Source organism: Crinia signifera, chromosome 8 (genome assembly GCF_055691185.1).
Source record: "Crinia signifera chromosome 8, ASM5569118v1, whole genome shotgun sequence".
Lineage (NCBI taxonomy): Eukaryota > Metazoa > Chordata > Amphibia > Anura > Myobatrachidae > Crinia > Crinia signifera.
The window spans coordinates 128,235,431-128,257,986 of NC_139224.1; the positions used below are offsets into that span (position 1 = coordinate 128,235,431).

The window sequence follows — 22,556 nt, forward strand, 5'->3', positions numbered from 1 at the left end:
ACCCCTTTTCCGGAGCGTGCATTCGGCGCGCGCACAACTGCGTCCTTCAATTTTGTCGCCATGGGGAGCCTGCGTACTTTAAATGCCAGGGCCTATTTTTAATCCCATTCCCACCCTCTCTCTGCCGCTCTCTTAGCATGTACACTGGCATTACTAACACCGCCCCTCCCCTACCTAAACCTTCTTTTATCATGGTGCCCCCCCTGTCATTTTATCCTGGATCCGCCCCTGGTGGCACAGAATGTCAGTAGCGCTGGACACAGCCCTGTGACTTGTGTTCATGCCTCTTCTCATGAATGTGCTGTTTTCCCAATTCCCAGCCTGGAGGGTTGGAAGGTATTTTTTTAGCACCAGAGATTTCTAAGTGGCCAAATGTTTGTTACCTGCATCTACAGAGAATTTCATAAAATTAGGCCATAGGGAAGCTCACACTAAGCTTCAAAATTAATATTAAAGGACTTTAATATTAATAATATAGCTATAAAGCTCCACAGCTTTATAGCTATATTATTAATATTAAAGTCCTTCATTGGTTCACAGCCCATATATATTTATTTTATATGACTGGTACTGAATTCTTAAATAAAAAAAATGTTATTATTTTGTGGCCACGCCCATTCCCTGTGAAGACACTCCCCTATATTTTTGGCTTGAGCACCCACCAGCACAAACATAAATCGGCATCAATGCTCCTAGATACATTTGAGGGAAACTAAATATTAACTACCCCCCATTTTTTTTCTGGGAATAAACCCCAATATTCAATAGTAAATTGTTCCCTTCCATGGCCTTGGGAGGGTAAGCAGGGTGATATGCAGTGAGGAGGTAGCTGATGCAGGATGGTGTAGAGTGAGGACAGTAGTGCACTTGCCAGGCAGTACGTTTCCAGAGAAAAGCTCTGCGCTGCAGCTCTCACTACTTCAAGCCAGGTCAGCTTCTCTAAATAGCAGTAATCTGCGTGCACATATGTAACCAATGGCAGCTCTTAATTGCATCAGGCTATCTAGATCATCTGGATCCTTTGCTTCATTTTTAATATACTGTACATATTTCCAACTCATTGCTTTGGATCTGTAACGAATGACAATACACAGTGCACTAACTTGCAAGAAATTTATTGATTAAAGAAATCACTCAGGAAATAAAGCAAAAATCAAGACTTCTCAGACACTTGGGCGATCCAATGAGAATGAGAGTGTCAGAAGATTATTAATATTGGTTTGCAATGATTCGGAATCAGTTTTCTCCTTGGAAGCAGATGTGCTTCAGATTGAATCCAGTGACTCTGCAAAATAACAGAACAATGTAAATACATTTATACACACAGGGGATTATTTTAGATTTGGGTGGGGTGTGTTCAAACTGAAATCTAAATTGCAGTGTAATAATAAAGCGGCCAGTATTTACTATGCACAGAAATAAAATAACTCACCCAAATCTACCTCTAAATCTCTGTCCATGTTACATCTGCCCCAATTATGTGAATTTGAGAAAAAAGTAACTTTGTGATCAGGTATAAATAACCCCCATAGAACCTTGTCCGTAGAATAAATGCACCAGGGGCACTTTAAAAGATGATGTGCAGCCTCCTCTGTTCGGACCCTCTCTGCTGACCGCAGTGCCGCGCCACCTAGAGCAATAGAGTCTGAGCATGCGCAGACCTCCAGAATAATGGCGCTGTGTACATTTTTCAGCAATACTGGCAGTGCTGTGGCCTTCATCACGAGACTCCAGAGGGTAAGTATTAAAAAATGGGTGCAGTTTGGGTACCCTGGGAGCCAAGGGCCTGTGTGCAGAGTGCACATTGCACCCATTATAAATATGCCACTATTTACCACATAAAATGTGATGAACACAAACTAGATATTTAATGAAAACAGCTTACAGTAGCTTTCTATATATATTTAACTGCATTGATGGACTGATTCAGACCTGACTGCTTATTAGAGATGTCACAAATTGAGATATTATAGAACGCTGCACTTGTGTACTGCTAACATCATGTATGTGCAAGGGGAATTAGTGACTGAAGACGCATATGGATTTATACACAAGGAGCCGCAGAATAATTGACTGACAGAGTTTGGGGGTAAATGGATTGTCATTAGCAATCTCTTCGCAATTCTCTCACAATATAGCAAATGGCATTTTCTCTTTCTGTCTGGGGGCAGCTTAGGGTCAGGCCTTTCATTTCCTACTGTAACTGTGGCTGTAATAGAAACAGATATTCACACTCCCAGGATGCAATGCATCACTTGGCCCAGTCCCCTTTGCACGTAGCTCTGCTACAGTTGTAATTCTTTCCTTTGATCAGTGCAACATTTTGCTAATTCTGTAACTAAAAGTGGGAATGGCTTTTATGGCATTAAACAGAATCATGTGAGAAAACTACCAATCTGTGCCTGGTTGGATTATTTTGGTGCACCTGCAGATTATATCTAGTCATGGCTGCTCAGAAGAGTAAAACCCCATACACAGGGAGCGACCCAGCTTTTTGTGCTGAGCGACGTGCTGCAGCAAAACGCTCAGCACATAGCGGGACACCAACTCAACACACTGTGATGTTGTGTGCTGAGCATTTATGCTGAGCGGGGCTCTGCCTATTGTATTATTGCTATACACAGAGTGTTCCATACTCATATGACATCAGCCGCCCGCCCCTGGCACACAGTGCCATTTACATGGGAACGCCTAGTGTTTGCATGGGAAAGCCCATGAAATGCTGGGTGTTCCCATGTCTGGAAAACATGCACTGTTGGGGGTCCTTGAGGAAGAAGGTTAGGAACCACTGATCTAGTGTGTACCCAGCTTAGGTGCTTTGCAGGTAGAGGTGTACAGTACTTGCTCTTGTAAGATGTATGTGCAGGACTGCAAGTATGTCAGTGTTATAAATGGAGCCCTACTCTGTGCCTCAGCAGCAGGTCAGAGGTGTCTGGGCTATTGGTGTATTATAACAGGATGAATAAACTCCTGGAAAAAACAAAACTTTATAATCTATTATCTATATTATAGCATTATTGTTTTTTTTTTACTTTGTTTCACTTTTTACGAATTATAATGGACGTATTTATCATAAAAGGCCTTCTTCCCAGCAAATCGGGCATTTCACTTGGCAATTTGGGAATTGACATACATAACATAACACAAAAGGGTTAGTATCAGTGATAGCATTGTTTTTGCTGGAAATAACCCACATTTGCATGGGGAAGCCTATGTAACACATATTTATACCTGTTCTGTTGTCATCAGATCAGATTGTCTAGAACATAATAATATTTTTGGTACTTGTTTCCTAGCAGGGCGCCCAGTTTCCTGACGTACGCAAACGTAGTGAAATCGCATCACATTATGTTATAGTAGCATGCAATGCAATTTTCCCATTCCCGCTCCTGTTATTCCCGCCCCCTGTCAGATCCTCTCAAATCATTCTGAGGTGATATTCTGACAGAAGTAGAAGCGTCCCTCAGAGCTGCTGGTGATTTATCGAAAGTTAATGAGATGGCTGCATCTATGACTATGTTTACGCTGCCTCAGACGGAGGAGGAGGCTATCGCCTTTTTTCAAGGATACAATCTCATTCCGGTGGCGCAGAATTGCGCGAATGGCCACGTAATGCACCTTTCTATGAAGGAATGCATGTTGCCCTGCCATGTTAAAGCGTGCCGGCTTAAGGTGAGCCTCAGAGCGGCCTCCTGGTTTCCAGGGTGCCGCTTATCATTTGTCACCTTGGTGCGCTTTATATATTCATGGGCCCAGGAGCTGACATCTATTGAGTACTGTCAGCAACAGCTGGACATATCCAAATAGACCGCTATTTTTTACAACAGATGGATGCGGGAGGCGTGTACGATGGACCTCATGGCGCAGCTACAGCGCCGTATTGGCGGTCCAGGCCACATCGTGGAGGTCGATGAGAGCATGTTTGTAAGAAGAAAGAGTATTGTCGGCCGGATGTTCCCGTAGCAGTGGGTTTTGGGGGGAATTTGAGGAGAAACGGGACAGTGTTTCCTCACCATGGTGCCCAGACGCGATGCCAGCACTTTGATGGCGGCTATTCTTGAGAATGTAGAGCCAGGCACCAGGATTTACAGTGACTGCTGGAGGGCGTACAGCACTGAACAGCTGGAACTTGCAGGGTATCAGCACGCCCAAGTAAATCACAGGTTCAATTTTATAGATCCGTCCACAGGGGTGCATACCCAGAATGTGGAAAGAATGTGGGGCGCATGCAAATGGCGCAATAAGCGCCAAAGAGGTACAGCCCGCCACATGCTCCATTCCTATCTCCAGGAGTTCCTGTGGAGAAAGACATTTGGTGGGGATAACCGATTTGAGCGAATCCTGGGAGCACTTACCCTCCTTCCCAAGGATGATTAAGTGATTTGCTAATAATGAATGTTTTACTGTGATTCATTGTTATTAATTAATGTTTTACTGTTTTTAATTGATTAATTGTTGTTGTTATTATTATTATTATCTTTATGCTTTTTAAATTATTTAAGTAAATTTACAGTTCTTAGTTAACACATGTCATCATTACTGTGTCAGCTGTATGATTTTGCAAGTGTGAATGTGTTCCTAAAACACCACCACTATACACGCCACCCCGAATCGTGGCGAGCGGCGGCGGAATGCGTTAAATGTGTACTGGGCACCCTGCCAGGAAACAATTACCATATTTTCTTACTCTGTCTCTAAGCTGGTGTGTACATGACCACACATTCTGGTCAGCCATTACTGTAAGCTAACCCCTCTCATTGTGGGCCAGTCTGTCAGGACAGCAGAGTGTTGCCCAACTGCCCTGCTGGTGTGTTCTGGTTACATTGCATTGAGGAAAGAAAAGATCTGTATGACCGCAATAGTGCTCTATTATATAATAACCTGTTCCCAGATGTGTGATTACCCCAGCAGTAATGGAAAATGTTTATACTGTATATCTATCTCATTAAATATATTACCATCTGTTAACTCACTTACCATATATTAAGCATTAGAAGCTCAATTATCAAGGCGAACAAACTTTTCAATAAGTGCGTTAACTTGCCTATTAACTGCACCACGGGCATAACTCAACTTGAATGAAATAAATAAAATAGTATTATAAGCAATTTACTAAAAAGTGAACAATTGTATGTCAGTGTTTTGGGATTTTTTCAGGCTACATAGAGAGTCTACATTCCAATTTTTGGTACTTGTTTCCTAGCACGGCCACAATCGGGGGTAATCGTGTACCTTAACTTAAGGTACACGATTACCCCCGATGGACCCGATTTGAAATCAGGTCCATTTTGCCGGCAAAGGCAAAATCGGGTCCATCGCGCCGGTCGGGTGCATTAACATGGCACGTGACGCGACCGACGCGATGCACCCGATTTTCCCATAGGGTTCAATGTTAAAATATTTTTAACATTGTAATCGCGTTCATCGCGTCGGTCTTGTGCCATTATAATGGCACAAGATGCGATGGACGCGATTAAGCACTTTTTACATAGCTAACAATGGGAAATGGGCCAATGTGGCCCATTTCTCATTGTATATGCCCCCCCATTGTGAACGTCACCCCACGATTGACGCCAACCCGAAGCGTGGCAAGCTCGTGAGGGGCGGCGGTACACGTCCTCCGACCTTTTCATACCCCTACTATCCACGTCGGCGTGGAGTTGAGAATATAAAGTGTGGCGAGTGCAGCGAGCCCCGCGTGGGGACGCGTATACCTGTGAAGTTATACGCGTCCCCTCGCGGGGCTAGCTGCGCTCGCCATGCTTCGGGCTCGGTGGCTCGCTGTGCTCGACACACTTTATATTCCAATGTAAAATAGGGTCCCAGGGACCCTATTCACATTTCAATCAATGTAAAAATCGGGACCATCGCGTCGGTTGCATCGCACATCGGTGTGGCCGTGCTAGGTTTAATGTAATTTCTTGGATTTCTTTTAAATTAATAACTTAAGGTCAAGGACAACTAATAATTGGGAAGAAGAATACCTTTAGCTGCACTACAATCCCAGTCTACCGAGTAGGTAACGTGTTACAGTCTCTTGTTGTATCCAACCACTGGACACTGGTGCATGCAACCAGAACTACATGATAACCAGCAGCCGGCTAAGAAGATGCAGCAATGAAATGACCCCTAAATAATTAGATTAATGTGCAGCCAACACCATAGGGGGATGTGTTCTCTGATGGCAGCTAAGTATACATCATGTAGACACAGATCTAGGCTTACATATAGGGATGCATTAGTCACTTTTCTGAAATAATTCTGAGTAATTAACATTTCACAACTTTTCTGGACATTTTATAAACCATTTTACATTAGTATTTATTTGTCAGAGATTTCTGTCTGTAGACTATGTACTGCTACTCACATTGTTGGCAGGATTTAATAGTGTCTGAGTTCACCGGAGGTATGGGATGCTACCGAATGTGGATCTTTTTTTTTTACAGCAGCAATCATTAGCCAGGCATCCCGACCCTCCAGGGAAATCAGACGGTATTATATACTTTTATTTTGATATATATATATATATATATATATATATCTTTATATGGTGGACTGGCAATCCAAGTTTTGTTAAGATTAACTTGCACTGGTGCCCTTACAGCTTTTTGGAAGCCAGCTATACAGGAACAAGGGTGCGGCACTCATAGCATCAAAAAGAACAGTACAGTGATATAATATTATGACACTGTACTGTCGTTTTTGATGCTATGAGACCTGAGTGCCGCACCCTTGTTCCTATGGGGCCCGACATGAGCACTTGATGTCTATAAACATTAAACATCTTAAAGAATGACATCCAATGCTGTATTTATTTATTCATTTTTATTCTATATATATTATGTTATGCCCGTAGGGCAATTTTTATTAAATATTTGTCTTTATAATTGTGCATTGCAATAGCGCACTCTGAACCTTTCTTCTTTTTTTATCTTTAAAAACTTTGGGTCCCACCTAAGAGGTGCTGCTCCAAGTTTGTTGAGCGCAAATTGGAGTATTTTTGTGTATATATATACAGTATATATATATATATATATATATATATATATATATATATATATATATATATAAATAAAAAAATTAATCCAGCATTCCAATAGACCAGTAGGGATTTTTTTTATTTATCTTGCTGGGGTGCCTCCTTCAGAACCAGATTCAGCCCAAATAAGTACAGGGAATAAGTGGCACTCCACAGACATTCAAATAAGGATAAAACTGTTTCGGGGCTGGACCCCTGTCTTCAGGGACAAGCAAGTGCTTGTCCCTGAAGACAGGGGTCCTGCCCCAAAATGGCGTTGGTCGAATAAAGGACTAAGGGGGTTATTTTGGTTCACTCCTTCTGACAAATTCCGTTACTTGTTTCCTATCTGGGCGCCCGCTACGTTAATTGCGCACCATGCTATTCTCCGTATAAAAATCGGATCGCATCGCATCGGATACCACAAATGCACATACACGATATTGAACGATGCGATGCGATCCGATTTTGTTCCCGCTTTTATGGTTGGCCCATAGGATATATAGGAAACCCCCCCTGATGGTTTAAAATGCGCCTCCATTGTTAACGCCACCCCAGTATTGACGTCAACCCGAAGCGTGGCGAGCGCAGCGAGCCCCGCGAGGGGCGGCGGTACGCGTCTTCCGACTTTTTCATACCCCCACTATCCATGTCGGCGTGGAGTTGAGAATAGAATAGTGTGGCGAGCGCAGCGAGCCACCGAGCCCGAAGCGTGGCGAGGGGACGCGGATACTTCACAGGTATCCGTGTCCCCTCGCGGGCTTCACAGGTATCCGCGTCCGCTCGCCACGCTTCGGGCTCGGTGGCTCGCTGCGCTCGCCACACTATTCTATTCACAACTCCACGCCGACGTGGATAGTGGAGGTATGAAAAAAGTCGGAGGACGCGTACCGCCGCCGCTCGCCACGCTTCGGGTTGACGTCAATACTGGGGTGGCGTTAACAATGGAGGCGCATTTTAAACCATCAGGGGGGGGTTTCCTATACAAATCGTGGGTTTGCGGGGTTATTACATTGAAATCAATGTAAAATCGGGTCTCAGGGACCATTTAACATTGATTCCAATGTAAAAATCGGGGTTGATCGCGTCACCGCATGCGATGCGATCCGATTTAAAATGAAATCGGATCGGATCGGATAGCATCGTATGCCATCGTACATCATCGAGTACCGAATACGATGCGATGCGATCCGATTTCATTACGGTGCCGTACGTTGAAAACCTGGGCGCCCAGATAGGAAACAAGTACCCAAATTCCTTCTTAGATGGACAAAATTACTGCAGGGGGGAGGGCAGATATAAAATGTGCAGAAAATTAGATTTGGGTGAGTTGTTTTGTTTCTGTGCAGGGAAAATACTGACTGCTTTATTTCCACAATGCAATATAGATCTTACTTTGAACCCCCACCCAAATATAACTCTCTCTGCACAAGTAACATCTACCCCACCTGCAGTGCACATGGTTTTGTCCATCTAAGAAGGAATTTGCCAGAAGGAGTGAACCAAAATAACCCCCTAAATTTTATCCTTATTGGAATGTCTCGAGTGCCACTTATTCCCTTTACCTATATATGTTTCATATTACTAGTAAATATTTTCCAATTTCATGTAGTATTTAACACTTACAATTTCACATAAATTGAGTCCTGTTAGGTTTGAGTCCATCGCAGTTTGCTGAAATAAAAATATTTGATATACTTTATTGAAACACACACTGTGCAAAATAAATTAACAGCATCAACTACATATAACTTAATGAGATAGAGAGGGAGAGAGAGAGGGGGAGAGAGAGAGAGAGAGAGAGAGGGAGAGGGAGAGAGAGAGAGAGAGAGAGAGATTGAGAGATTGTTGTGGGAAAGTATTCTGTCCATTTCCACAATTCCAGAGCACTTATTATTGGTAATGACCTTTTATGAGCTTATGGAAATATATATTTTTTATACTGTATATTCAAGTAATGAGTTTAAGAAGTGAGAATCATTTCAGTATAATATACATACACTGGGGCAGATGTATAAAGCCGGGTGAAGAGATGAAGTGGACATAAAGTAGGTGGTGATAGTGCACAAGCCAATCAGCATTGTTTGAAAAATGACAGTTTAGAGTCGATTGACTGTTGTTGCGTTATCACCTTCCACTTTATCTCCACTTTATCTCTCACCAGGCTTAATACATCTGCCCCACTATTAGAGATGTTTGATCACATATTTGATATAGTTTCATTTTCTGCAATTTAGTGCTTTGGGACTTTGGGGCAGATGTATTAAGCCTTAACAAGAGATAAATGCAAGGGTGATAAAGAGAGATAAATGTCCAGCCAATCACCTTCTAACTGCCATGTTACAAGCTGTTTTTGAAAAAAGTCAGTAAGGAGCTGATTGGCTGGACGTTTATCTCTCTTTATCACCCTTGCATTTATCTCTTGTTAAGGCTTAATACATCTGTCCCTTTGTTTCGTATATATACAAGGTGTATTAAAAAGATCTAATCTGTAACATAATCTATAATTGTACGTACCAATTAAAATTCACATATAAATCCTACTGCAAGTTAATGTTCGTTTTTAATCTTTATGAGATCTTATTAGCTATGGGGTAGCCAACTCCAGTCCTCGAGAGCTACCATCAGTTCACGTTTTCCATGTCTCCTCACAGAATCCCAAGTGAAGTATTCAGCTCCACCTGTGGATTTTTTTTAATGTGTTAGTCAGTAATGAGTGCACCTGTGTACCTGCCAGGTGTGATGGAAAATGTGAACTGTTAGTAGCTCTCGATGACTGGAGTTGGCCACCCCTGAGCTATGGTGATTATAATACAATACATACTAAAGTCGACTGTTGCATTAAATAGAAAGAATAAACCCCTCCTACATGAAATTAATTTGTGTTTATTATATTGCCTGGTTACCAAATAGCAACATCCAGAGATAACATTTCCATTGCTAATATGGTATTCACAATGGTAGTGTAAAGGCCCATACACACTAGGAGATTTTAAGCTTAAAGTCGGCAAGTGTGTATGGGCCACCAATACCCGACTAGCGATGATGTGCGCTCCCGCATCATTGCTAGCAAAGTAGGCCATCTGCTGGTTTTACCAGCACGTCTGGCGATGAGGGCTCATATTTGAGCCCTCATCGCTAGGTGTGTATGGCAGCCAGGCAGCTGACCGCCCGCTCCGACCCCCACCCCGCTGCCCCACGCCGGTGTATACTCACCACGCTGCCGTGTCCACATGCCAGCAATCTATATATTGCTGGTACCACTGGGCACCAATGTATATATGGATAGATAGATAGATAGATAGATAGATAGATAGAGATAAATAACAGGTGTGTGAGCATATATAAAGTCCAAGTTAGTCCAGCACACATACACCCTTATACAAGGCCAACACCACCTGGCATTCAACCACTGTGAATAAAACATTTAAATACAAGGAACATCTGACATGCAACTCAACTGGAGTAATATATCTTATAAAATGCCCCTGCAACATAGAGTACATAGGCAGAACAACTAGATCTCTGGGCACCAGAATGTACGAACATGTTAGAAACATAAAAAGGGGATATGAACAACACAGTGTGTCCTCACACTTCAAAGACAGACATAACTGTGACCCCAAAGGACTGAAATTTACAGCTATTGAGGCCCCCAAAAGAAATTGGAGGGGAGGGGACTTCACGGCCACCCTGGATAAAAGAGAGATGTTCTGGATCTACCAACTCAATACTCTCAAACCCAATGGCTTAAACATAGACTTCAACCTAGGTGCAATATCCAAATAAATGCCACTCAAGAAATAACCCACATGACATATGGTGACCAGCATCTGAGATGATTGGTTCCTCCCGGCACATACACAAGCAAGGGTTAAACAGTAAACATGATTATACTCAAGTGAACAAAAACACCCACAATTTCCCCAACAGCCCCCATGTTCACTTTCAAGCAGTACCCCCATTTCCAGCCCATTCCGTCATTAACACACACATAAGGTCGACACACACCATGTCGACCACTTCCTGAACTTGCAATTCCATGTAGAGCCACTAGACTGCCACACATCATGCAGCATCTGACTCTCAGCATACTAACATGGGCACAAGTTCTACATAATATATGTTGACCTTTTCCATAAGCCAGCACACCTGAAAGCACTTAATGAATCTGATTGTATACAGATTACTGGTGCATCCACACACCTGATGCTCTGCAGTCACATGCACCAATGAACTCCGCTCATCAGCACTTGTCATCAGATGGACAGCAACAACACCCAATGGACGCCCGCCTCCAAGGGGCGTATCCCACAAACAAACCCTCATAAAAACACTTCAGCAAAGCAGCTCAGTTATCCTTGAAAAAGACCCCAGCGGGGTTGAAACGCGTTGGACAGCACCTCATACACAGCCATCTACAACAAGCCTCCTCCCCTCTGGGAGTGCAGCCCGAGTTACTCCAGAGGTCAGGAGCACCCGGCGAACGCAAGCCAGCGGGACCCGGAAGTACTTCTGTCTCTGTTGAAGCGACGCGGTTACTAACTGGTGATCTGCACGGCTGTGCAGGCACCAGCAGGATACAGTCCACTCAGCGACGAAGCGGCGAGGGACGGAAGGATTGAGGACATCAGCGGTATCAGGTAAGTGTTAGGTGCACCGCTTGGCCAGCAGAGAGGACGCTCTTTAACCTGAGCGACACCTGGACACTTACCATGACCCTATGATAAGACTGTGACCTACCATCTTCAGCCAAACGATTTCTCTGTGCACTAATATCTCCACAGCATCCATCTCCACCCAGCACACAGACTGTGTTCACCGCAGGAGGTGAAACGGAGTGTGCTTGTGTGACTTTTTACTTTTTACTGTAAGACTCTGGACTCTGGCTCTTGCAGCCACCACCAGCCCCCCACACCCCTCCTATAGAGGGCTCCCATCCCTCACCACCCCCACCCCCCACCATTGGATGTCATTTTTTACTAAATGACAATAAACACCTTTGCTTTCATTATACTGGCACACTGTTGTTATTTATAACCCTGCTTTACACGCAAGCTGTACCACACTAGATATCATCTCCGTTATCAAGTTATAGCCTGAGCGCTAGTCACCTTCTTGTTATTTACCTTATACAAGGGGACAGAGATCACCAAAGTCCAAATGTGACAGACTTCAGCTCCCTTTTAACAGCAACCAGCATCCAGGGTCAGGATGAACAAATCTAAAAAATATAAAGAACAAAGGGGCGCACCATGGTGCATGTTAATGATATTTAATGAGGAGATAAAACTCCTACAATTCAAGTAAAAGCAAATGCTCGTACCATTAAAAATAACACTGTGGGCTTTGTATCATGTGGTAGTGTTAGTTTTAATGGTACGAGCATTTGCTTTTTCCTGAAATGTAGGAGCTTTTATCTCCTCATTAAATATTTTTTACATGCACTATAAAACGCCCCTTTGTTTTTTATATTATATTTATATACGTACGCCAGCAATGTATATATTACTGACACCACTGCCCTCCAATGTTATTTATAACCCAGTAATCTATACATTGATAGCACATTCCAGCAATATATATAAGCAATATATATATTGCTGGCACTGGCACCACTGCCCACCAATGCATATTAGCCAGTAATATATACCTTGCTGGCCCAAGGTATATATTACTGGCACTACTGCATCTAATGTAAAATTTTTATGGCCGCAATGTATACATTGCTGGCACAGGCCAACTATGTACCACCGCCACTGGCCACCAATTTTTTTTCTTTTTATGGTGGTAACGTATACATTGACAGCAATGTATACATTACTGCTGCCACTGGCCACCAAGGCATATTTTATTATGGCGGCAATGTATACATGACTAGCGCAGGTGAATGGATTTCTCCCTACGTGTACGGTTGCAAATACAATCGTAGCCGTGCACATGGGTGGGATTTTGCAGCCCAGTGATCAGTTTTCAATCAGGCCCCAAGAACAGAAATGTGCTGAATAAAATGGCCCCTTCTCCCACCCTTGGAATTCAAGCCCAGCCCTTTATGTAAATAGCTTTTTATATGAAAGATTTTCAGCAAAGTCTTTCACCTCCTGAAATTCTCTTGCTCTTTTAGGATAATAGCTCAGTGTGTATGCACTACTTTGGGGAAAGATATATCTATAGGTCCATTCACACTGGGCGACTATGCCCAGCGTGTATGGACAGCGATGATCGCTATCATCGCTGGGGGGAAATCCGCTCAGTGCATACACACTGAGCGGCTTTTACCATACACAACGGCCATTACTAGCATCCTTTAAAATGGTCTGCTGTTCGGGGGCAGCCATTTTCTGAGTGACATGTTTTTTATGACAGCAGGAGCCGGGAGAGCAGGGAAACGGAGAGCCGCAGCGCAGACTGATTCGCCGGCGGAAGGTCTCGGGGCAGACGCAGCGGCACTATGTGGAGGGGTAAGGGGGTTGGGGGGGGGGGTTTGAGGTGGGGGGGGGGTCGGGGTCGAGCTGGGGGGGGTCGGGGTCTAGCTGGGGGCGTGCAAAAGAGTTGTGGCGGGGGGGGCGATTTTTTCATAGTTACGCCATTGGCATATATTACTGCCTTAAAACAACTTCATTGGTGGTCAGTGGCATAACTGCTGTTATGCTCCATGTAGCAGGAGCAGGGAAGTCAGCTGGGGGTGGGGCTTTCTGCGGGGGGTGGGACGTCCTGCCCGGCTGTATGTCCGGGCGGGGGAGTGGAGCAGAGAAGATTAGCTGTGCAGCAGCAGCGTTGGAGCCAGGAGGAGAGGCAGGCAACGTTGGAGCGGGGCAGGGTGAGTATGAACAGGGGGAGGGAGTGGGCTGTCAGCTGGACTGAAAGACTTTCATCTTTCAGCCCAGCTGCTGTACACACTTGGCGATGATGGCTGAAAAATCAGCCATCATCGCTAGGCGTGCTGGTAAAACCAGCAGATTGCCCACCTCGCTAGTGATGATGCGGGAGCACGCATCATCGCTAGTCGGCAATCTCGGGGGCATACACACTAGGCGATTTTCATCTGAAAATCGTCAAGTGTGTATGGGCCTTAAGGTTGCCACAGGTTCAGTTCTGGAGCCCTTACCTAGTGGAATGATTACTGCACCTTACTGTCAAATCTGATCCTGCCCCCCCATAGCACATCATCCAGCCACAGCTTCCTTGATTGACACGGGTCACTGATCAGAAACGTTGAGCCATGGAGCCACGCCCACAGGTAAGATATGTTCAGCATTATCTGCCTCTTTGCCCTGAGCTCCCAGTCCCCTGGCTGCTCTTAGTTTGCTATGCATAGTATACATAGCAAAGGGAACATGGAGTGGAGATAATCGTGCTGCTCGGGAGCTGCAGCCAATCTGTCAGTTATTTAAAAATGTTCTACAGCTATCAGCTTTCCAGACATTTTCTTTTAAGACTAGTGAGCTGCACTGGTTTATAAAGGAGATGTATATATGTCTGGGGGATGAGGGATATGGGGGCAGACGATACACTATGCTATACTAAGGGCAGATTATTTATCTGGTGGAGTTATTCTGTGCTAAGTGGACATGTTGCTCTGTTAGAGGAGGATGGGGGTTATTCAGGGTATGCATGAGCGTCAGCCCGGATACTATCCGACAGTGGCATCCCTATAATGAAAATCCCAACAGGGGCATGGTAAGTATAATGACCCTCTCCTAACCTAAACCCCCTTCCCCACAACCTAACCTTAAGCTTCCCGATAGTGCCTGACCCTCCCCTTGTAGCCTAATCCCTTTTGCACCTAACGTAAATCCCCACCTTTTTAGTGCCTAACCCTCCCTGTCACCTACCTTTTTCCATTAGTGACTAACCATAAACCCCTTTGCACCTAACCCAATCCCCCCTCCCTGCCACCTAACTCTAACGTTCCCCTTTAGTGCCTAACCCTCCCTCCCCACAGCCTAATCCTAACCCCCTTTGCACCTAACCCAATCTCCCCTATTCAGTGCCTAACCCTCTATACCCACCACTTAACCCTACAACTCCCCCCTCTTCCTCACATGTGTGGCTAAACCCACTGTGGCATACTGTACTTAAAGTGAGATGCAGGCTATTAGTATTCTGCACTAAAATATAGGCCGTTTTAATAAAAAAACATACAACATATATAAAAAAATAATACAAATAAAAAGGACACAGCTGTTTGTAATAATTGATTAATACCGGATTAATACCGGATTAATACCGGATGGTTCTAATAATGCTCTTAGGTATTTTTCTGTTTGGTTATTTATGTGGTCTGAGTACCTACATCTAAATGTTACCTAAAAATAGCACATAACTCTAATTCATTAATTCTATTTGGCTAATCACAATTGGGTTTACATGTACTAAGCTTTAAAAGTGATAAAATTATAAAGAGGGATAAACCATCAGCTCCTAACTGCCATGTCACAGGCTGTGTTTGAAAAAAATTACAGGAATAAGCTGATTGGTTGGTGGTGTATCACTCTTCATTTGATCACTTTTTAAGCCTTAGTACATCTCACCCTTGCACCTGTAGTGCACAACCTTTTTTTTTTCTTCACTTTTGTTAGGATTCTGGCATGTAGGCATCTCTAGCGAGGTTGGGATTGCAGCACTGGTATTGTTGCCACTAGTCAGGATTCCAGCATCGATATATCAACTACTGGCTTTCTGATTGCTGGCATGCTGACTGCCTCCCTAATTCAGTGCTAAAAGGGAGATGAAGTACAGTATGTGAGAGGGGAAATCTTCTTTACTAGAATAGCCCACACACCTTATGCCCAGTAGCGCACGCAGAGGGGGTTTCTGAGTACCCAGAAACCCCCCAGGACTCTAATCGCTGAAAGCTGAGGATCACCTCTTTCCATAGGTACAAGAATTTTAAAAATCGGCCCTTGGGAACCGGAGAGATCTGACTTCAAAGCAGTGGTCCCCATCCAAGCCTGTCAATTGCTCTTCCCAGTCAGATATTTCAGGTTCTCTCTGACTTAGCGTTTTTCTGAGGGTATTTTCCAAAAGCTGGGACTCTCCCCCTTTGATGGACACTAGAAGCTTGTATCTACTGTTCCGAGAACCAGAGATATCAGCCTTCCAGCTGCTGGTTACTGCTCCAGCTCCACACACCTGGTATGTAGTTTTATATTCTCTTTGGCAGATTGCTCTGCCTCCTGAACTCTGATCCCCTAGTCCCCAATACCATTGGATAATTGGGATTCTCTATTTTTTAATTCCATTAAATTCTAAGAAATCTATTTCTGGGAACTGGAGATATCTGCAGTCAAGCAAGCTGTCCTCCCACCAGAAAATTATGAATAATAAGCCCACTCCACTATACACCCCTCCTCTGCATATTAAACATCCTTTACCACCCTGGAAGTTATGTATCAGGGCCCCTTCATTCAGCCCAATGCCCCCTTCTCCCACAACATCTCCCACCATCAGTGCAGTAAAGGGGTAATTAGTGGAAATTATTGATCCAGGCCCTACATGCTGAGCGGTTGATATAATACCCCCTACCACCTGCGGGACATCAAAGCTTCCCCCACCCCTACCGCTGGAGGATCGGTAGCTGCCCCAATACATTGCTATGCTCAGGGGTCTACACTGCTGTTGACACCCCTGTATGTATATATAAGTATGTTTATATATATATATATATATATATATATATATATGTGTGTGTGTGTGTGTGTGTGTGTGTGTATATCAACCAAACCCCTTCTTTTTCGCGCTAAATTCTGAGAGATTATTAGTTTGCTGCCTGTTTCCACAATACCCCTGTTGGCTAAGGGGAATTAGAAAACATACGAGAACAAGTGTGGAATGGCACACTTATCAACTTCAGTCCATAATAAATTAAACAATGTCCATAACTTGGTGTTATTCTCTTTATTAAAAGTCTTTTTAGACAAAATGTGCTGTTTTCACCCGACGCTTTTCACCCAACAAGGGGCTTCCTCAGGGGTATCAGCTTTATAGAATAACATTGTGGTGAAACTACAAACAGGGTGGAAAGTGTGCGATTCTTTCCTCTAAGCAGAAAGAGAAGGGCACCCAGCCTATGCTACTGTCTCAATCGGTTGATAACTGGCCCAAAATGGCCCCGCCTCTGGTAGTAAGAGTTGTTTTGGGGTAATAAATGCGGGACCCGGACACGGGGATCGCCGGATCCCTGGAGGGATAGCCACCAGCCCTGGAGCCAGAGGGGACAGTGGGGACCTGCAAGGAGACCCCGCAGCAGAGCAATGACGTCAACCCCCATCTCGGTGAGTAAGAGACGCGGCGCAATGCTCTGCAGCCGCGGCGGGGAGTGACAATCAGCTAATGAAGGGCAAATATGCCCACAAACAAAATGGCCACTAAAATCCCAAGCAGCGTTTCCAATATATATATGCACCTTCTGGATTTATTAGATGATATAAGGACACATTTATATACCCTTTACATTCTAAATGTAATAATTAAAGCAGAGCCTTTGTGGAGATGGCCATACTTTTGGGACCCACAAATTGTAACAAATGAAAATGAGGATTGGCACGCATAACTTGGACAAGCCAGCTCATAGAGCCTACTTCCAGGGTTTGAAAATGAGGCTTGCCATTTATTATTTATTTACAGTTTCTTATATAGCGCAGCATATTCCGTTGCACTTGCATGCATTGGAACAAAGGTCCCCCGCCACACACGCTAACCTCAGGCTACGGAACAAGAGGCTTTAAGCGCATTATGCAACAGAACAATGCATAAACTAAGGGACGTCCCGCTGATTGACTGGAGCCGGTCACACCTTTGTAATGATTGGCCGGGTGCTCCCGACTACACGAGCACACAGCTGATGGCAATCAAGGTACTCATAGTTACCGCCAAAGATACTGTATGCTATTTAAGCAAACTTCTATACAGCACCTCACTATCTGATGAAGCCACTGACACCTTAATGGAGGCAGAGAAATGCGTCATATGACTTATTCCCACCCAACACCACATGCCTACCTGAACAGCAAGTACTGGTACTTCTTATTTGGAACTATTTAATGAGTGTCTGGATGACTGTTAATTAGAAGGAATTGGGAAAACTCATTTCCCGTAAAACTAATTTTATCTTTTATCTTTTGGGGGGGTTTTCCTCCTCCTTTATTTATTTTTGCGATTGTTGTCTGGCCAGACAGTGGACAAGAGAACTCTATTGACCACCATTAAGTCCTTTAAACCTACGATCCACTGTGGACAGTATAAAAGAAACAGCTGGTTTCACGTTCCTCTGTGGAGGTCCCTCAAGAAACAGCAGTCACGATATATCAGTTAATTAACTAGTATTTATATATATATATATATATATATTGGATTTTAAATGTTTGCGTCTATCACTGGTCAGTGTAAAATATTCGTTTAATACATTTTTTTGTATACATTGATTGTAGCGCGTTCCTACACCTATTCTGTGTTAGGGGTCACCATTTTGCTTAGGGCATCAAATTGTATTGACCGGCTCTGCATGCTGAGATGTGTAGCTAGAGCCAACATGTTGCCTACCTCTGGTGTACACAAGTACTTAATGTATACTGAACTGTTACTGACTGATTTGTAAGTATGATTGTAATTAACACCTCACAAAACTATCTTTAGATATTCATTATGGATTTTAAAAAATGGTATTAAAATATTTAATATTTGAGCTAAGTGGAAATTTCAGACCTTAATTTAGAAATTAGTGTTATGAACATAACATCAGATTACAGAACTGTTATATAAGAAAATATAATGTAACTAAAACGTTAGTGTTATACTGTAGCACCAACAGATGATATTTGTTAATACTGTATTTATAAAGCACATACATGTTCCAGGGCACTTACCACAACGCTCCCTAGATCATTTAAAAGACCATCTTTATCATCATCACTTAATCCCCTCTGAAAAATGAAATAGTTATACAGTGCAGTGAATCATATTGCAGGCACAACAAAAATAGAATCTTGGTAACATTAAATATGTTCTACACAGGCAGGCAGCTGACATCCACTGACATCATCTGCCCACCCCTGCACCCTTGTCACACCCGCATTAGCATCGGAAGGCCCAGCGTTTTCATGGGTAAACCCTCGCTGCCGTCCAAGCCTGCACTTCCCCCATGCAAATGGGCCAGTGAATAATCAATTTGCCGCACCCACTCACATAAAGCGCCTGCACATAAAAGTTTATGCGCAGGCGCAGTTGCCCAACATCACTCCCATGGATTAGAATGACCTCTTTATTGTATCTGCACTGACATCAGTGCCTAGAAAATAATTTTCTACTTTATTACATGGGAGTATTTGTAATAGGTCTTTGAAAGAGAGAAACTGGAGAAGGATAGATTACCAACCAACAAGGTCCTAACTATCAATTTCCAAACACAGCCTGTAACATGGCAGTTAGGTGCTGATTGGCTGGTACTTTAGCTTTGTCCACTTTATCTCTCTCCATGGCTTAGTACCTAGACACAATGTTCTTTTAAAAATGTTCCTCTACCTGTATAGTGGGGTGTATATGGAGATATTCTGATTTTAGATACAATTATATACAATTACATGGTAAGAGTGAGACGTGTGTCTGGCCCAACATGATCCCCTTCAGTAAGAATTAGTTATTAATATACTGTATTTGCCTTACAGTCATGATTCCAACCAACAGGGGCTATTCTCCCTCATGGGGGTCCACGATCCCCATAAGAGTGAATAGAATCTGTGGTGAGTGGTATAACGATGTTACTGTAGTATACTGACCATCGGGACCCCGACCATTGGTGAGTCAAACCACACCCTTATAAGAGCTGGATCAGAAAATATGTGAGGAAGCAGTGCTAGAACTGGTATTGCATCCAGTAACAGCCTGGGACTGGTAATGCATCTGGTACTTGGCTGTGACTGGTAAAGCATGAGGTAACAGGCATGAACCACTAATGTATCTGATATTGGGTTAGGACCAATATTGAATTAGCTAACTGGGTACTCTTTACCTAGAAGGGCGCCCATCGCGGGCATTGCATGCACTTAAAAATCAGGTGCGATGCGACCGACGCAATGCCTGCGATTTCCCATAGGGAACAATGTTAAATGTCTCAATTGACCCGATTTTCCTGTTCAATGCCTCAATTGACCCGATTTTTCCATGGGAAACAATGTTAAATGGGCCACAGAGGCCAAATAGGCACCTTGAAGTGTGAAATGGCCACCCCAATTGTTAACGCCACCCCACGATCAACGTGAACCCAAAGCGTGGCGAGTGCGGCGGTACGCGTCCTACGACCTTTTCATACCCCCACTATCCACGTCGGCGTGGAGTTGAGAATAGAAAGTGTGGCGAGCGCAGCGAGCCCCGCGAGGGGACGCGGATACCTTCACAGGTATCCGCGTCCCCTCACGGGCTTCACAGCTGTCCGCGTCCCCTCGCCACGCTTCGGGCTCGGTGGCTCGCTGCGCTCGCCACACTTTCTATTCTCAACTCCACGCCGACGTGGATAGTGGGGGTATGAAAAGGTCGTAGGACGCGTACCGCCGCCCCTCGCGGGCTCCCTGCACTCGCCACGCTTCGGGTTCACGTTGATCGTGGGGTGGCGTTAACAATTGTGGGGGCCATTTCACACTTCAGGGTGCCTATTTGGCCTCTGTGGGCCATTTAACATTGTTTCCTATGGAAAAATCGGGTCAATTGAGGCATTGAACAGGAAAATCGGGTAAATTGAGACATTTAACATTGTTCCCTATGGGAAATCGCGGGCATCGCGTCGGTCGCATCGCACCCGATTTTTTAGTGCATGCGATGCCCGCAATTTTTTACTATGCCCACGATCAAAATCTTCTAAGTAAAGAGTACCGCTTACTGTTCTGAAATTATTATTGCTTACGCTAATTGAGCTGGAACAATGATGAGTGACAGATACTGCACATAAAACAAAAGTGTATAGCCCTGCGCCACAGACAGATGGACAGACTTGTAATTAAAAATACAGTAACCAGACTTAATTGGTAAATAATAACCCTTCCCGTCTATTGCTGCTGTTCAAATGGGGATAGCTCAATATCCCCAATACAAAAAGACAGTATAAAGAACAATAGAACTGCGCAATATAAGGGAAAAATAGTAATGGCAATTTATTTGCTCACTGTAAAAACATTTTTACTGTTTTTACAGTGAGCAAATAAATTGCCATTACTATTTTTCCCTTATATTGCGCAGTTCGATTGTTCTAGATACTGCACATGAATATACAGGACCCAGATGGATGAGAATGATGTCTGGAGATAAAACTTGTACTGGCTCCAAAAAGAGTATGCAAATCCCTGATTGGCTGTCAGAGTAAGGTGAAGCTAAGAAGAATTTCTATTGTAGGAGCAGCAGACAGCTGACCATATCCAACATGGTGGCACCCATTCTCCAAAGCTGGCAGGAGATCAGTGAGGGAGCCAGTGTGGTATGAAGCAGCATCAGACCAGGATGTTGGAGGAGAGCAGCATGTACTTAGATCTCACTGCCCAATGGAAGAAACATCACAGAGAAAATAATTTGACTTTACCCTGGAGCGTGACATTGTGATTGGATCAAGGCATGTGTAGCTGGGTCAGGGAAGGCTCACAGAATTACAGAGGAGACAGCATGTTCTATGGGCAGACATATTTTATATTTCCAAACGACTGTAAGATCAATTAGAATAGCTTACCACGTCAACCCTGGGCTCACCACAGACTTTAGCCTTTATTACAGAAAACAAAATTAATGGAAACCTTTAGCATTTTACATGCATTTATTTACACATATTGCATATATTACACATGGTGAATGCAAAAGCATTGTTACATTAGATTACCTAATGCTGTTACACCTAGGCTGATCATCGAGGGATCTGGTGCCCGATTCACGTTCCATCACTCCGGCGACTGATTGTGCGGCTCTGTGCATGCGTACGCACGTGCAGGGCCACTGTGCGAACACCTTGGTCACTTTCACAGTCACCGAGGCATTTGTACAGGTAGGGGAGGGAGGGAGGTTGTCGAGGGTGGATTCTAGCTCGTGTTTTATGGGCAACCCCATTAAAATGCTGGCCATTCCCCCAGGGAAAAATGACTGACTTTTACTTGTGAATGGGGTAAAAAAAAAAAAATTAGATGGTCAGCAACCATTGAATGATTTTGTCATGGTGATATGGGGTCTGATTCAGACAAGTGATATGGAACCTGATTCAGACCTGCTTGCTGGGCTAATGGGTGTTTGGAGCTCACCAAGCAGGTAAACGCCACCCTGCCATCCCACTGAGTACCCACCCCCAAGTACTGAGTAATTCTCGACTTAATACTCGGAGCAGCAAAAGCATTAGCAATCCTCCCTCCCAAAGGCCGGAGTCAGTGGCATAGCTTGTGTAAGGCAGCCCCCGCCACTGCTTGGAGGAGCGGGGGCTGCGTGGGCGCCGGAAGCCCCTCACTCTAACCTGCACAGCTGAGGTGAGGTCCGTCCTGTCTCTACCTCCCTTCCTCCCAGCAGCAGCAGCACA

General features: G+C 44.1%; 1 protein-coding gene across 1 annotated transcript in view; it reads right to left on the reverse strand.

Moving 5' to 3' along the window:
- Positions 1–1,112: 1,112 nt before the first annotated feature.
- Positions 1,113–22,556, reverse strand: part of LOC146027287 (uncharacterized) — a 163,015-nt gene continuing 141,571 nt past the window's right edge. The window contains exons 9-12 of the mRNA XM_083158221.1: positions 21,729–21,761; positions 18,886–18,942; positions 8,645–8,692; positions 1,113–1,285 (exon numbers count right to left, since the gene is read on the reverse strand). Of these exons, the coding sequence (XP_083014347.1) occupies positions 1,199–1,285; positions 8,645–8,692; positions 18,886–18,942; positions 21,729–21,761 (225 nt within the window). The 3' untranslated portion in view covers positions 1,113–1,198. The remainder of the gene's footprint in view (positions 1,286–8,644; positions 8,693–18,885; positions 18,943–21,728; positions 21,762–22,556) is intronic.